Genomic DNA, 15,923 nt, shown 5'->3' with positions numbered 1-15,923 from the left:
CTCTATTTCTGTTCCTCTCTTCACCCTTTTGATTTGTTTTATTTCCATCCTTTTGTCTGTCTCTCACGTTCTTCTTCTCTTTCCTGTGAGATTAAGCAATGTTTCAAGTGTTGTGGTTTAGCCTCAGTGCTGGTTATTACTCAGAAAAAAGACACAAGAGTTTCAGGTTGGGTGTAGTCGGTGGAGCTAAACTTAACTTTATTGATGCATCATGCAGAAAGCGGGTTTTTGTAAAGGTTTCTTATTTAGATTACACAATAAGTCTCTGTTTGTGTAACGACTTGTGTGTCTGTTGATGGTCAAAATAACGTCTCACTCTGCCAAGAATACATTTTTTGGGGTAAACACTAAATACTTTTTGATATACTGTATTTCTCATAAAAATAATAAAGTTTATGGATATGGAATTAAAGGGTCAGTTCACCACAATTACAAAGAAAAAAAATATTTTCTTCCTCCTAGTGGTTTCTGGCGATGCAGATACTTTTGGTTTTATTTGCAGACCTTTTCAAATATCTGCCTTTAACATCTTAAGCCTTAGGGTGCTGGAAGGTGTGGTTTGCCTAGACAGACATACCCAAAATGAATCAAGAATAGCTCCACAACTATCAGGTCTATATGCAGGATCTTGGTCTCTATGGATAGGTAAGACCTCAGATAATTCATCCCCTAAGTGTAAGTGACATTGTGACTGTTACCATACCTGAGTAAATTATGATGAACCAAAGGACAAATTTACACACAGCTCAGTTGAACCCAGTGCCGGGTTCATCGGGTAAAAGAGGTTAAAGGGTATGTTCACCCAAAGTTTTAATAAATTTTAAATTCAGATATCTGAAAAGCTCTGCAAGTGAAAACCAAAAGTGTCTGCATGGCTAGAAACCAAATGGAGGAAGAAAATGTGGGTTTGGGGTTTTGTAATTGGTTTTGTAATTGCAGTGAACTGACCTTTTATTACCATATTCATAAACGTGACTATTTTCATGAGGAAACATATTAAAAAGTATTTAGTATTTCCCCGAAAAACATTAGTCTTGGCAGGAGGAGTGTAAGAAAATATCAATACACATGATTATCGCGATATTATGTTGTGTGATGCTGTATCGATTCTCTAAAACACTATTGACAAATTCATTTAAAAATCAGACGGCCCGCTGTCAGGCCCGACTGCTATTGGATCTTTCAGAGGTTGTAGCGGGCTCAGTTTTAAAGGTAAAGTAAAGATACTGGGATCATATGAAACTAGAAAAAAACCTGAGGAATCCATTGGTACCAACTATGTCATACTAGCTTGTCACAAAGGAAAATTCAATTTTGGCGATGAAAAACTGTCATTTTCAAAGGTGTCTCTTGACCCCTGACCTCAAGATATGTGGATGTAAATGGGTTATATGGGTACCCACGAGTCTCCCCTTTACAGACATGCCCACTTTATGATAATCACATGCAGTTTGGGGCAAACACCATGCATGTTTTTTGCATGCAGTATAAAGGTGTTCTATGACAGTTTTCCTAAAATTAAATAAAAAAAATTGCAAAATATCACCTTGCTAACAGTATCGCAATATATTGAATCCTTACCCCAGTATCATGATACGTATCGTATTGCCAGATTATTGCCAATACACAGCCCTACTTAACAGCTTTAAAAGCACATTTTACTATCAAAAGACACAAAACTCTTTATGAAAACCCAGACTAATTATTTTATTTTCCTTTATTTTGTTATCTAAATTAGAAACCTTTACCAAAAACCTGCTTTCTGCATGATGTATCAGCTAACCTCACCAATTAGACTTAACCTGAAGCTCTTATGTCACCGTCTGAGTAGCCAAACAGCACTAAATATAATAGATAAAGAAAGTGAGAGACACACAGGATGGATATAAAGTAGGTAAAGAAAACAAAAACCTGTATGTAAAAAGGCTTTTAAAACCTCACATTGGTCATCCTGTAGCTCCTGCAGACATGTAAGAGAGTGAGTGTGTTTGTTCTGAAGGATGTTTGTCAGCCTGTCCTGCTGAGCAGGAGGCTGTTATGTTGCTTTATGGTGAGGCGAGTCTCTGTGCTCCCTAATGAGGCTCTGGAGGAGGTGACAGCAGAGCGTCTCCGTCCGAGACGCTGACTCATGTGTAGCCACGTCAACTTTATAATTGAACAGGAAGGTCAGCTGCTTGTGAAGTGTGTGAAGTTGAAGTCCTAATGTGCAGCTATAGTAGTTTTGCACATAGAATGAAAACATCTTTTAGTTTTCATTCTGGCAAAAAGGGGAAGTTTTCAGTGTTTCCTCCAGACTTTTTTTTTTCTTTGCAGTGAGTCAAAGTCAGCCAGCCTTGTGATCAGCTGAGTGTTCAATGTAAAACAAACGTCTACAGTGTAAAGTTTAGGAGGCGTAGTACATCCCTGAGGCAGGATCCTCCACTGGACTTCTGCTGTGGTAAAAGACGAATGAAGAATCTCCATAAAGACATGCTGAAAAACTGAATAAATTGATAATATATGCACATTTTACTGAAGGTTTTGGGGGTGGCTGTTGACAGGAAGTGACTTGGATAATATTGTATGACTAATTTTTAATATGTAACATATCAGTACCGACTGTCTGTTCTGTTTTAGATGGGAAGTTCAGTTAATCTGAACTCTCCTCCACCCTTCAAATAAGATATCAGCACTTTCCTCATCAAAATCACCCTCTGCTTTGAGTTATCGGGCGATTTCAAAATCTGTATTTGCAATGGACCAAGAAATCTGTTGTGGATTTATTAAACTGGGCCAAAAAAGTGAGTATTTCCTCACAGTCAGCAGAACAATGGAGGGCTGCACGGAAGGAATTGTCAGTCAGTCCGTAGAAGAAAGCACCAATGCGTACGGAAGTGTTTGACGTCTTAAGGTAGTTATTTTGCTAATAATAGAGAACAAGGTGATGTAGTTTCATACAGTATACATACTGTCTATACTTTATACTGTAGAGAGGTGACAAACAGAATACAAGAAAATATTGTTTTATGCAATTTAGTGTCATGCTGGAAACAAGAAATCGGCAGAAAACATAAAGCTGCTATAAAAAAATAAGTTTTTATATCATCAATATATTATATCCAAATTATTATCCCTCTTCAGCTCTAGAGAGTATTTAATGGCGCTTTCACAAGCCTACATTTAGTCTGTTTTTATCAAACTCTAGTGCGGTTCATTTGGGCAGTTGTGAATGCAGTAATCGTACTGAGGTGCAGACCAAAACAGAGAACGCTCGTGAGAGGTGGTCTGTACCGTTTCCAAATGAACCCTGTTGAGGTGTGATTGCAGTGAGAGTAATCTCACCCAATTTAAGGATGTTAACCAAACTGCAGGGGATTACAGGCTGCCTGTGTGGGCATTTGTTGAGATGGACACCTGTAATCGACAGGTTAACATGAGTGGGAGAGGACTGACTGATGTTTGCTTGACATCTGGGCAAAAGAGAACATACAGAATGTGCTTAATAAAGTCAACGAAAATAGTGATGTTTATAAAGCCATAAACTGGAGGAGAAGGGATTCGTGCATACAGTACAGTAGGTCAGTGCCGAGTCAAAGTGAAAAGACTTTAGCTCTGCTCCTTCGTACACGCCCCTCAGCAAATTTTTTTTTTTTTATTTCATCATTGGGTCGTCCTCAGACGGGCTTTCCAGAGGAGCTTCCAGCTATCTCGGTCCTCCATACATCTGGCTATGTCGCCAGCACTCTCCACTCCTGCATCTGTCCTCAGTACGTCCATGTATGTTGGTGTGGGTCGTCCCTGTGATCGATGCACCAGCATGCTTGCTGGGAGTTCTTGATGTCTTTGGCAGTGACCGGCAAGTCTCATTCTCCTGGCTGCCACTTTCTCACTTAGCCTTGGTAGTCCCTCGTACAGATGCCTGTTGCTAACATGCTCTGGTTGATATTTAGTACCACACGCAGCATCCTGGTGTAGCACCGCTTTAATTTGAACACCGTGAAACCGAACCAGACTAAATTGAAAACAAACCAAAAGGATAAATCTCAATCTAATTCGGACTAGTCAAACTATGGCTTGTGAAAGCACACTTAGTGTCTTTTAGCTCATTGTTTTGGTTTTGAGGCCTTCAGTTTCACTGTTTTCACATGTCTCCACATGCTTGATTCTTTAAAAACATCAGTCATGAATACTTTCTCTTACGAAATCATAAATACCACTTTAGTGTGTTCAAATGCACCGACACTTTCCTTGTGAAAGCTACGGTAACTTCAAAAATCTGACGCTGTGTATGCTTTATACTTTGCATTTCCTGCGTCTGGTCACACTTTGGTTTACAATTCTTTGAAGCAGCCAGATGTACAATACTGTACAGGAAATGCAGCTGTAGATGCACCTGCACTAAATGAGAAAATAGTTCCCTTGTTCTTTTTGAAACTAGAAGTGAAAGTTTAAAAATGTCTGTCTGAGTCCTTCCAAAAATAGTCGTGTCCCTATTAGTATCAACTCTTACTGGTCAATCCCTGTTGCCCATCAGCAGTGGTGGAATGTAACTAAGTACATTCACTCATTACACTTCTACTCCATTACATTTCAGAGGGCAATGTTGTACTTTTTACTCCACTAAACATTTATTTGACATTAATAGTTTCTAGTTACTTTACAAATCAAGATTTTACATACAAAAAAAAATCTGAGGAACTTTTAAAACATGACAGTATATCAAAAATTGAGCCTAAACGATTAGTCAATTAATCATTTAGCTGATTCGTAAATTATCAAAAAATCAGTGTCTGTTTTAATAACAGCTTAAAGTTATTTCTCATGAAGCATATGTAATAATAATATACTATATGTATAGGATAATGTACAGCGAGCCAGTCATTGTTGTGAAATAAACCCAGACAGGGCGATGCATCATCAGAACTGCTGCCATAGCAACGGTCTGTTATACATAGCAACGGTCTGTTATAAAGAAATAATAGACCGTAGAACACCGTGATTGACCAATCAGAATCAAGTATTCATCAAATCTGTGTAATAATATACTATTTATACGTATATATATATATATATATATATATATATATATACACACACACACTCACAGGGGGCATCTCTCTCCATTGGGTACTTTTGCTTTTGATAATTTGCGTACATTTTCCTTATTATACTTACATATTTTTACTTGAGTAACATTTTCAATAGAGGGCTTAAGTAACTAAGTATTTTACAGCGTGGTACTAGTGCTTTTATTTAAGTGAAGAATCTGAAAACTTGCCTATAAGAGGCCTAGAAACATGTGATACATGGAAACGTCTGTGATGTTGTAATGATGTCTCAATGCTTGTGGCACCACATGGGTCTCATTAGAGAAGAGAAGGAGAAGGGGAAGTGTGTAGAGAGAGAGAGAGACAGAGAGAGAGAGAGAGAGAGAGAGAGAGAAGCTGGCGGGGGAGGTGGTGTGGAAGGTTTTTTTTTTTTTCTCTCGGGCCGAACAGAACAGAGCTGTGTGTGTGTTCGGGACAGACCGGGTCTTGTGAGTGTGTGTGTGTGTGTTTTCCTGTGGAAGAGCCACCCTGGTTCCACAAACACTGACGAGGGATCCACTCCAGCCGGAAAACAACGGCTCCTTTTAACAACCTACACCACAAAACACACACACGCACATATAACACACACACACCCTTCATCATGAAGTCAGCTCGGTGGCTTTTGTGCTAAATCCGATCTCATCCTCTCTAATTAGCTGGCTAGATTGGGGCTGTGGGACAGTGCTGCTCATTGGAGAGAAGTGATTATTTCCATTTAATTGTTTATTTCTGTCTTTTGAATTTTATTTTTTACACTTTTCATATGTGAAAATAGTTAATTTCTACATGATTCTGTTTTGCTACTTCTGTTTTTTTTTTTATTTGAAAGTTGATTTTTAAGTCATGCTAGCAACATTACTGTATGTTGGTCGGTCTGTTGGTCCACCACTCTGGTCGAGAGTAAAATATCTCAACAACTATTGGACGGATTGCCATGGAATTAGGAACTAACATTTATGATCCCCAGAGGATGAATCCTACTAACTTTGTTGACCCTGACTTTACTTCTAGTGCCACCTTGAGGTTGAAATTTTTGGTTTTAAGTGAGATGTCTCAACAACTATGTTCCCTTCAGGATGATGACTCACCGTTAACCTTGTTTATATTTTTGGAATTATGTATGTTTTGTATTTGGGATAACTGTTTACTGATATGTTTATAGCCTCCTTGCACTCTTTCCTACTTTTTACTGCAACTTCTGCACAACAATTTCCTTCCAGATAAATTAAGTTCTATCTTATCTCAACTTAAAAGTTTGTCCAATGCTTCGGTTCACGACCTCCAGCTGCACTTTAGTTAAGTTCTAATAGCTAATGTTAGCATGCAAACATGCCCTACATTCAACGATTATACAAGGAGGACAGAGAGAGAGAGAGTTTCTGTGCACCACTAACAGTGAGTAAACTCTGCTATCACTATCACATCAACCACAGCTGACTCAAACCAGGACACCATATTCTTTCGAGACGTCGGTTAAACTCAGCCTGGCACAGGAAGTCCCAGACCAAAACAGAGCGGTTACACACACTACAAACACATAACTTGCATCGCTGGTTACAAAATGACGTCATCTGCTGCAGATGTTGGTGCATCTGCAGTTGAGATTTGCACGTGAAACTAACAGTTTTCTTCCATCTGTCCTTCACTGCAGGCCAACGAGGGGAAAGCAGCGAGCGTTACTCCGGAAACCATGAAGACTGAACCTGACGGCAAAGCCAAAGGTGAGATGTTACAGCCTCACTGTTATATATAGATAATTATAACAGAAACAACAATATAAATGACATAAGAAACTTGTGAACATGCGACCAGTTTCCAAAGCATACCAAAGTGTTTAGATCACTTCCCATCTTTCGTGCAAAAGTTTTCCTTTGTCACAGTGTTGTAATGTAATTGTTTGAAGCCACCGCTTTGAAAATACTTCCTTGATGATGTGTTCAGGTGCTTGTGGAACATTCTGACATCCAAGTTTTGGGAGTTGGATGCGAGAATATTGCATTAACAAGCTGTGTTGAATGAAACTCAAATCCAGATGACAAAACAATAAGCAAACATGAATGTTGTAAAAAGGATAATGTGAATTTCAAGCTCTACATATATGATCAGGAAATGATTTAATATTCTTCTCAATTTCCTTTTATATTTATTGTACATGTACATAGTTTGTTAAATATTGTGTTAACGCCATACTACGATAAAGGGTTTCTCAGTGTCCGTCTTATATTTTACAGTAACTGAATACACAATTTTTAGTTTTAATTATTCACAGATTATATTTTTCAAACAAAAATCTAGGAATTGATTGGTATTTATTTTTAATATTAAAGTAGGGGAAACTGATTTAAAAAAACAAACAAACAATAATACAAAAACATGTGGTTGATTTTAAAAGCGTCCAAGGTTTAGCTACTGTATATTGCCATTATACAAAACAGGATTACACAATGAAATGCAGTCGTAAACAAATATTCAAATATTTAAATTAGAATACAATAAAACAAAATAGGTCCTACTTTATATAGGACTACATATTATACAAGTAGCACTTACAGAATAAATAGAAAAAAGAAAATTCAATACATACACACAAAAAACATATACAGTATTTGCAATATCAGTGTAATATGCAAGTTATAGTGCAAAAAGAAAACTTTGGGTAGTAGTGGGATTGAGGGTAGTGAAAAGGTAAAACTACCTTTTGCAACTCAAGCATTCTTTAATATAACTGCTATTTGTTTTTTACTGTAACCCACTGTGACATTTCTTCCTTATTTTCTCTAATTTATGTTACTGAAAAATCTTCTGATCGGTCCTTCTCACAAGATGACTTTATTTACTGTAAACTATGGTGTTCAGTGTGGCCAAAATCTGCTTAAAATAATCTGCTTTTTTCTAAATTATTTGGTTTCGGTTAAAACTTGTAACAAACATCTCACTAAAAGCAAATTCACACGTCGTACCTTCAACTCTTAGTGAAAACCTCCTACACTCTCTTGTTTCTCAGTTCTTTAATTTTCTTATTTGACTTTGTTTTAAATTTGATTGGCAGGGCGGGAGCTTTGTAAAGTTCTCTTTCCATATGAAGCACAAAATGAAGATGAGATGTCACTCAAAGAGGGAGAAATCATCAACATTATCACCAAGGTAAGTCGGTGTGTGTGGGTGTGCCACCTGCTTTGATTCCTGCATCATTTGGTTAGTTTGATTTGTTTGTGCAAAACAATTTGCATACAGGTGCACATTAAATACACTTAGCAAGCATTAAAGAGCAGTTGAGACCAAACACTTTGCTGTCCTTTGTTCCAGGAGTGTGCTGATGCAGGCTGGTGGAAGGGGGAGATCGGGGGAAGGCAGGGTGTTTTCCCAGATAACTTTGTCAAGCTGCTAGAAGCGGAGAAAGAGGTAATTTTGTATGTTTGCTGTGATTTTAGAAACCTAGAAACGCCTCAAAGACGGGATACATTTTTAACGTGTTTTCTGTGATGTTTCTGTGTGTTTCCAGAGACCAAAGAAACCGCCTCCTCCCAGTGCACCGTCAGCGAAACACACCGCAGGTACAGTAACCTCTTATTTCTCTCCTCTCTTTATATTATTTTTATGTTCTGAGAGAGAAAGAGAGAGAAAACCTGTAAAAACTCTGACCTGTAGAGAGAAAGTCGGATCTCAAGAGGGTTCCTCCTGAGCGACCTGAACATCTGCCACAGAGAGACCCGGATCGAGGTACAGTCTAGACCACTTTGGCCCTGCTCGGCCCACCTTCGGCCTGCAACTTTTCTGCTGATCTGCTCAGCTGGCAATGGACAGATCACTAACTAACACGCTTAATATTACTAATCCAGCACTTTGATTCGCTGGACAGCTTCAAAGCATAAAACGGAGGTTGGATATCAGCGTGAAACAGGACAATGGGGATGTTTGATGGAGCCAAACATGCAGCAGGTTTCTGTTGAAACAAGAGCATTAGAGAAATCACTAGCAGCATGTTTGTCCTCGGTTGTAAAGCGAAAGAACAAAGCTTTGATTGAAGAAACGCTGTCAACATCACTCTGTGTGCAACAGGAAGCTTTGAGCACTGTGGTGTGGATCAAACACAAGCTTCCAGTTGTCTCTTTATATCGTATTAATACAAAACAAATTAATAAGGACTTATTAATAATTAGAATTAATGTGACAAATGCTACACACACAATATCTGACCCCTGTAAGTCAGTAGCTTGCTTTTCAGAGTTTAAAGTACCAATACAACAATGTAAAAATACTTGATTACAAGCAAAAGTCCTGCATTTTGAAAGCTTATTTAAGTAAAAGTATTATCAGCAAAATGTACTTTTGACTAATAAATGATCATAAATGACATTATTAGATTGTTCATATTAATGCATCAATGCATACGTAGCATTTAACTGTTGTAGCTGGACGAGGTGGAGCTAGTTTTAACTACTTCATATAAAGTTAGTCAGTTTCTAATGGTTCCTAACCTAAGGGGTCAGACCCCCTTTAAAGGGTCACAAGATACATCTGATGATTACGGGGAGAGGAAAGAAAAAAAACTTTCTGATACACAATCATACATTTGTTTTGGTTCTTTTAGGGAATTTTTCTCTCTTTGCTTTTTGTGAAATATTAATAATTTGACTAGTTATTTAAATGGGGAAATCACTCTCTGATTAAACAGCTAACAACTCACACACACAACATCTGAAACCTGTGACAAAGGGGCCTCAAGTAGACACTAAATCATAAGTTTATTGTATATTTTTGATATCAAATCTTAGCCTGCAAATACTGTAGCTAGTTACTACAACTGTCAGATAAATGTAGTGAAGTAAAAAGTACAACATTTCCCTCTGAAATGTAGTGGAGTAGAAGTATAAAGTAGCATAAAATGGAAATACTCAAGTAAAGTACAAATATAGTACTACATAATCCAAGAAGTATTTGATTTTATTAGAGTAAATCACTTACTAAATCTCATGCATAATCATAAACCACTACTACTAGTGCTGCTGCTGCTGCCACCACTTTGACCTGATCTTCCTGATCCTCTTTCGTCTTCATCGCCCTCCAATTTTTTTCTTTGCTTCTTGTTTCCCTCCCAGCCGTGGGCGACTCCAGACCTTCTTCTTTTTCTTCTGTTTTTATTCTTTAACAACCTTCTTTGGTTTCACTTCAGACCTCTCGGGTCAGATTCTGTTCCTTTACCTTCATCCCTTGTACTTCTACCCTGCCCTCACCTTCTTATGCATGTCTGTGTGTCCATGTGTTTATTTATGTTGTACAATATGTCTGTATTTGAGTTATTTTTCCCTGTGAACATCCGTGTGTGTTGTATGATTTTGTGTGTGTAGGTGAAGAGGTGAAACTTGGAGACATCCCCAAGCCTTCCCTCCCATCTCTCCTTCCCAAGAAACCCCTCCCCCCAAAGACAAGCACCTCCTCTTCCTCCCAACCCCCGCGGCGTCCTGAGAGACCGCCCACTCTAGCGTCAGTACACACACACAGACACACATACACAGGCGAAAACAAATCCCATATACTCCTGAGCGAATAGAGCCTAATGTTGTTGTATGGTTTACCTGCCCAGGTGTGAAAGCCCCAAGTCTGAGGGCGGGGCTTCGACACCAGATTCTGCCCCTGACAGGTCACAGGACGCTGGTGAGTTTGATTGACAGGAGCATCGACCCAATGAGATCCAGATATGGTGCCTCAGTTAACTGCCAGAGAGAGCGCTGTCTCTCTCTCTCTCTCTTTTTGTCTCAGGTGAAACTTTACCTGTTGATGAGGATGATGAAGGTTGTGTTTGTGTTTCTGATGTGTGTTTGTGCAGACGTGGACCTCGACGCGGTGCCGGCATCAACTGAGAAGCTGAGTCATCCGACGGCGACGCGGCCGAGAGTCCAAGACCGCCGGCCTCGCTCGCAGATCATCACACCCGTAAGTGTGTTTGTAGTAGGGCTAAAGAATTTATTAGTCGAGTTAAAAGTACAAAAGTATTAACAACAAAATATACTTTAAGTACCAAAAGTAAAAGTACTCGTTATGCAGAATGAGCAGTGTGAAATGCAGGGAGCTGTTTTAATAGATTATGATGAAATATAAGTATCTGTAGAGTACTTGATAAAGCCACAGACTTAGTTTGCACTGAATAAATAAGACCATCACTGTCTCTCTTGCAGTCTTCCCTGTCCAGCATCGACCTGGAATCCCCAGTAGTGGAGGACAGGAAGGAGAAGGACAAAGGGAAGGAGGAGCCGGAGCCTGTCCCCTCCAGACCTGTAGAGGTTTTCCAGAGGAAAGGAGTCCCCAACATCTCTGTAAGGCCACCTTCACTGTTCACTATTTATTTCATCCAACAGAGGGCGCCACGCCACAGATTTTCATCTTTCTGACCCTGTTAAAACTACATGCTGGTTTTGGTTCCTCATAAACACTCAATTATGATTTAACAGTTTGTTAACAGATGACAAAATGATTTTTTAGTAATGTTAAGTTTATATTTCATCACAGAGGGGTTCAATAGTAATTGATCATGACTAAGAAATGCATTTTTTCTTGATTTATGTTACAATTTTAACAATTCAAGTCTTCCTCGACACATGAATTTTGGCCTGAAATTGTAGATGTTATAATTTCTATTTTTCTCAGCACTAAAAGGAGTTATTTTCCGTAAAGTCTCACCACAAACTCGTATATTTCTGTTGTAATCTGGATTCCTAACTTTACTTGAAGCTCTTTAGAGTCATAAAACCAAAGCAGAACTACCAGGTTATATTTTGGGTATTTGGGGAAAATAATAATAATTCCTAAATTGTTAATATCACTGATGTTTGTTTACATTTGCTTTCAGGCACCTGACAATAAAGCACCACTGCCCCCCAAGCCCTCAGTCCTGATCCCGCCAAACGCCGGCCATCGCCCTTCGTCCCCGTCTTCCTCCTCGGGTCTGAGCCCCTCCCCCGAGCTCCGGCACTCACCTCTGACCCCCCCGACACTGGAGGAACTCAGGAACCAGCTGAGAGACCTGAGGTCCTCCGTAGAACTGCTGAAGAGCCAGCACAGGTACGTCATACGTACAGTATATATACAGACCTACAGTCATTGACATCTTTTAAATCGCTTCTCAAAACTTTACTTTTAGTAATACTAGATACTAAATAAATATTGTATTTAAAGTTTATTATTATACATGTGTGTGTGTGTGTGTGTACAAGCCTGCATGAGTATCATGAGTCATGATGTGTTTGTGTTGTATTTCAGGCAGGAGATGAAACAGTTAACCAACGCGCTGGATGACGAGAAGAAGATTCGTGTTAGTTTACAGGTGAGATATTTGTTTATGGAACAAACGAACAAAACATGTTCTGAAATTAATAGCAAAAATGATAATAGAAATCATAGTATATATATTTAATACATACAGTATATATTGGGTTTACATTAGCGTTTAATTTATTTAGCTTTCTAGGAGAAATGCCCCAGAAGTGAACTAAAACAGCACAAAAAATCTGATCTAGTTAACTTAAAAATAAATTTAAAAACACAGTATATAGTATACACACACAGAGGTTATGAATAATGCTTTGTTTATTATATGCACAAGTGATTGACATACTATGTGGACAATCATGTGGACACCCACATGAGGTCCATATGAAGAAATGTTTTCTTCCAGTTTGTTGTGAAAGAACTTGACTCGCCTTTGCCAAGAAGTTAGAGGGACCTTCCAGTAGCCTTGAATGCCATATGCCCTTGAGCAAGATGCCAAGTTGTTCTAGATAAATCCCCTTCCAGCTGGCATTAGTATCACTAGATGTCAATAATTCTATTTAATCCATTTGTGATGTGTCAGCCATCCAAACTGTAAAATATTGTAGGCCTGTCTGTGAAATATAATCAATACTAACAAGGTACACCTTTTATTGGCAATAAACTTAAAGGCTCCAATATTATTAGTATATGTTATATTATATAATATCATATACATACATTATATGTTATATTTAATGTTTAATGTTGTTATTTTAAACTGGCTTTTTTCTGTAAAACCTGAAATGTTTCTTTTGCGGCTGCAAAACACCCTAATTTAATTTAATCTAATCTAGTGTTCCTTTTCTACCTCACCGCTGGTTAGACGAACAATTTACTCCAGATGCTGACTGGATTAAAATTAAACCAGTACCACAGCACAATATAATACAGAACATACTGTAGTTTGCAGGATCAAATTCCTAAAGATTACTAATAAAAAAGACCCTTGCCAAAAAAACGTATTTACAGATTCAATCAGTTAATTGACAGAATATTAAGTATATTAATATATTATTCATTTTCATAATTGAATAATAATTTAAGACATATATACAAGATTTTTTCTTCTGTAATGTATCAATATAGATTTAATACTTTCTGATTTTGGTCAGGAAAAAACAAGCTATTAGGAGAAAATTGTGACATTTTGTAGACTAAATAATTAACGGATTAATTGAAAAAACATAATCAGCAGACTAATATGAACATAATTAATTAATTCTCTAGTAACGCTACTGTAACCTCATCCAGGAAGGATTTTAAGAGCAGCAGCTTAATGTCTTTAACTGTACAAGAAATTAAATCCCACTACGTCTGTCTTTGTTTGACAGATGGAAGTAGAGCACATAAAGAAGAACCTGTCGAAATGAAGACTAAAGCATCCTCCTAATCCCCACATCGGAGACCAACATTTGAAAACATTCTCGCTGTTGGCCGAGACACTTCAGCCAAAACAAAGTTTGTGCCAAAATGATCGACGCGATCAACATCAGCAACAATACAGTACCATGGAATCAGCCACCTCCCCCCGCCCCCTCTGACGCCGCCTTATCCTGCGTTTACTTCTTTATTTTTCTTTCAAAGAGGCTTCTCTTGTTATGTTTACTGCTGTCTTGTCGAAGCTTGCTGTGCCACCGGTACTGATTGGCAGTGCGTTGCCACGGTTACGCAATGATGAGACTGCCGTGGCGACCTCGCCGGTACTTTTTGTTTCTAAGTGTGAAGGAAACTTGGAACTCGACCTTCGTAGCCCGGTTGGTTCAGACGACCTCTGTGCTGGTCCGTGACAACTCTGCGGCCTTCGCCTCCTATCTGTGTGTGTGTGTGTGTGTGTGTGTGTGTGTGTGAGAGAGAGTGTTTGTTTTCCATCCATATGAGGACTGCAGTTTTAGACCTTCATATTAGGGACATTTTTGTAAAGTGAGGTTGTTTTGGCCGGATCATGACTTCTTCTACGGGCAAGATTAAGGTTAGCACTTGGGCTGATCAGAGCCTATACTTTGACGCACATCATTAGCATTGAGGTTGTTTGACACACTGAGCTTGATGTTTCTATGGTACACTGCAGGCGGAGGATTTTTGAAGCATCAGCCGTTAACAGCACTGGCAATTGGACATATTTCCTTGACCTTTTTTTCTTAGTGTCATAATTTTTTAATTTGCAGTCAAATATTCCACCTGTTGGGAGGCTAAAACTATAAGCACATCATGATTCTTCCCTTATCAGTTTAATTAAGTCTAACCAACAAGACAATTACTGATACTATAGGTGCTATTTAAAGGAATAGTCGGACATTTTGGGATATTATTTGCTTTATTGCTGGGAGTTAAATGAGAAGATCAATGCAACTTTCATATCTGTATGCTAAATATGAAGCTACAGCCAGCAGCTAATTAGCTTAGCTTAGCATAAAGACTGGAAACAGAGGGAAACCCTAAAGCTCACTAATTAACGTTATATCTAAAAATGTCAATTTGTGGTTTTCAATGACAACAAGTCTTCAGAAAGTCACTGCTCCTGACCAAGAAATAGTCCGGCACATAAAGGGTGCTGCAGGAATGAATCTTAAAACCCGGAAATTAGTTTTGCACTTCCGGTTCCCTCGACTTGAAGTCAATGTTTTTTTTAATGCAATTTTAGTTAGATGCCTGAAATCAGGTCTGTGGTTAACACAAGCTGAAGAGATTTTAATATTTTGTTCTACGATATAAAATATGTCAGTAAATATCCCACTCGTGAATTTTGAACCTTTTACGTGTCTTAAAAAAGGCGGTTGCTAACAAGTGGCTAAATGAAACTACTAAACGCCATTACGTCGACACGTCCGCCTTTACAGCCTTGTTGTCTTGCTAAGTATCATTAACGTTTGTTTGCCACAGAGCTTATTTTCTGCAATAATCCAAATCCGATGGATCAATCCCATTAGCTCTTTGTCTAAGGGGAACCCGTGCGATGCTATCTTCCAGGATGGCTTACAAAAATACGTCATCCCTGGAGCACTCTATTCGCCGAAAACCATAAATTGTCACTTTTACACTTTGTGAGTATGAAATAAAAAGAGAATGTTAATTATTGTGCTTTACAGGAGTTGGTTGGCTGATTTTGTTACCTTTTGATGGAGCCAATTTACATTCAGCAGTCTTTATGCTAAGCTAAGCTAACTATCTACTGGCTGTAAGTGTGCTGTAAGAGTGGTATCAATCTTCTCATTTAACTCTCAGCAAGAGAGCAAAGAAGCATATTTCCAACAATGTCAAACAATTTCTTTGACAACATTCAAAACTGCCCTGTGATATTTGGCTGCAAATGAAATGCAAAGAAAAGCACACGTCACTGCATGAACACGCCTATCTGTGATATCTTTCAAATGAAGAGTATTGCCTTCTGGACCAAAACACATTATTTTACCTTTTTTTGTTTTATTGCTTTTGCACTTTTGCACCACGACTCCAGAAACCTCAAGAAACAGCTGTGCTGGTCGCATCCCCCCAAATCGAAACTGAGATCCATCTGTGTGCATCTGATGTTTATGGTGCTCTTTTGGC

The 15,923-nt window shown here is 38.5% G+C and overlaps 1 protein-coding gene across 4 annotated transcripts in view; it reads left to right on the top strand.

The window, feature by feature from the left end:
• The window catches only part of sh3kbp1 (SH3-domain kinase binding protein 1), a 39,710-nt gene extending 24,694 nt beyond the window's left edge, over nt 1–15,016 (top strand). For 2 of the 4 annotated variants that reach the window (XM_037757337.1, XM_037757336.1), the window contains exons 8-19: nt 6,721–6,790; nt 8,119–8,213; nt 8,376–8,471; nt 8,572–8,623; nt 8,718–8,789; nt 10,418–10,553; nt 10,654–10,724; nt 10,897–11,003; nt 11,246–11,383; nt 11,917–12,128; nt 12,327–12,390; nt 13,709–15,016. In XM_037757337.1, coding sequence (XP_037613265.1) covers nt 6,721–6,790; nt 8,119–8,213; nt 8,376–8,471; nt 8,572–8,623; nt 8,718–8,789; nt 10,418–10,553; nt 10,654–10,724; nt 10,897–11,003; nt 11,246–11,383; nt 11,917–12,128; nt 12,327–12,390; nt 13,709–13,747 — 1,152 coding nt within the window. In that variant the 3' untranslated portion in view covers nt 13,748–15,016. The remainder of the gene's footprint in view (nt 1–6,720; nt 6,791–8,118; nt 8,214–8,375; nt 8,472–8,571; nt 8,624–8,717; nt 8,790–10,417; nt 10,554–10,653; nt 10,725–10,896; nt 11,004–11,245; nt 11,384–11,916; nt 12,129–12,326; nt 12,391–13,708) is intronic. The other 2 variants (XM_037757338.1, XM_037757339.1) reach the window with 2 other exon arrangements.
• The last annotated feature ends 907 nt before the right edge of the window (nt 15,017–15,923 follow it).

The sequence above is a fragment of the Sebastes umbrosus genome, chromosome 21 (assembly GCF_015220745.1).
Source record: "Sebastes umbrosus isolate fSebUmb1 chromosome 21, fSebUmb1.pri, whole genome shotgun sequence".
NCBI classification, from domain to species: domain Eukaryota; kingdom Metazoa; phylum Chordata; class Actinopteri; order Perciformes; family Sebastidae; genus Sebastes; species Sebastes umbrosus.
Note: the sequence above shows the minus strand (reverse complement) of the source record. Positions and strands in the feature narration are given on the sequence as shown.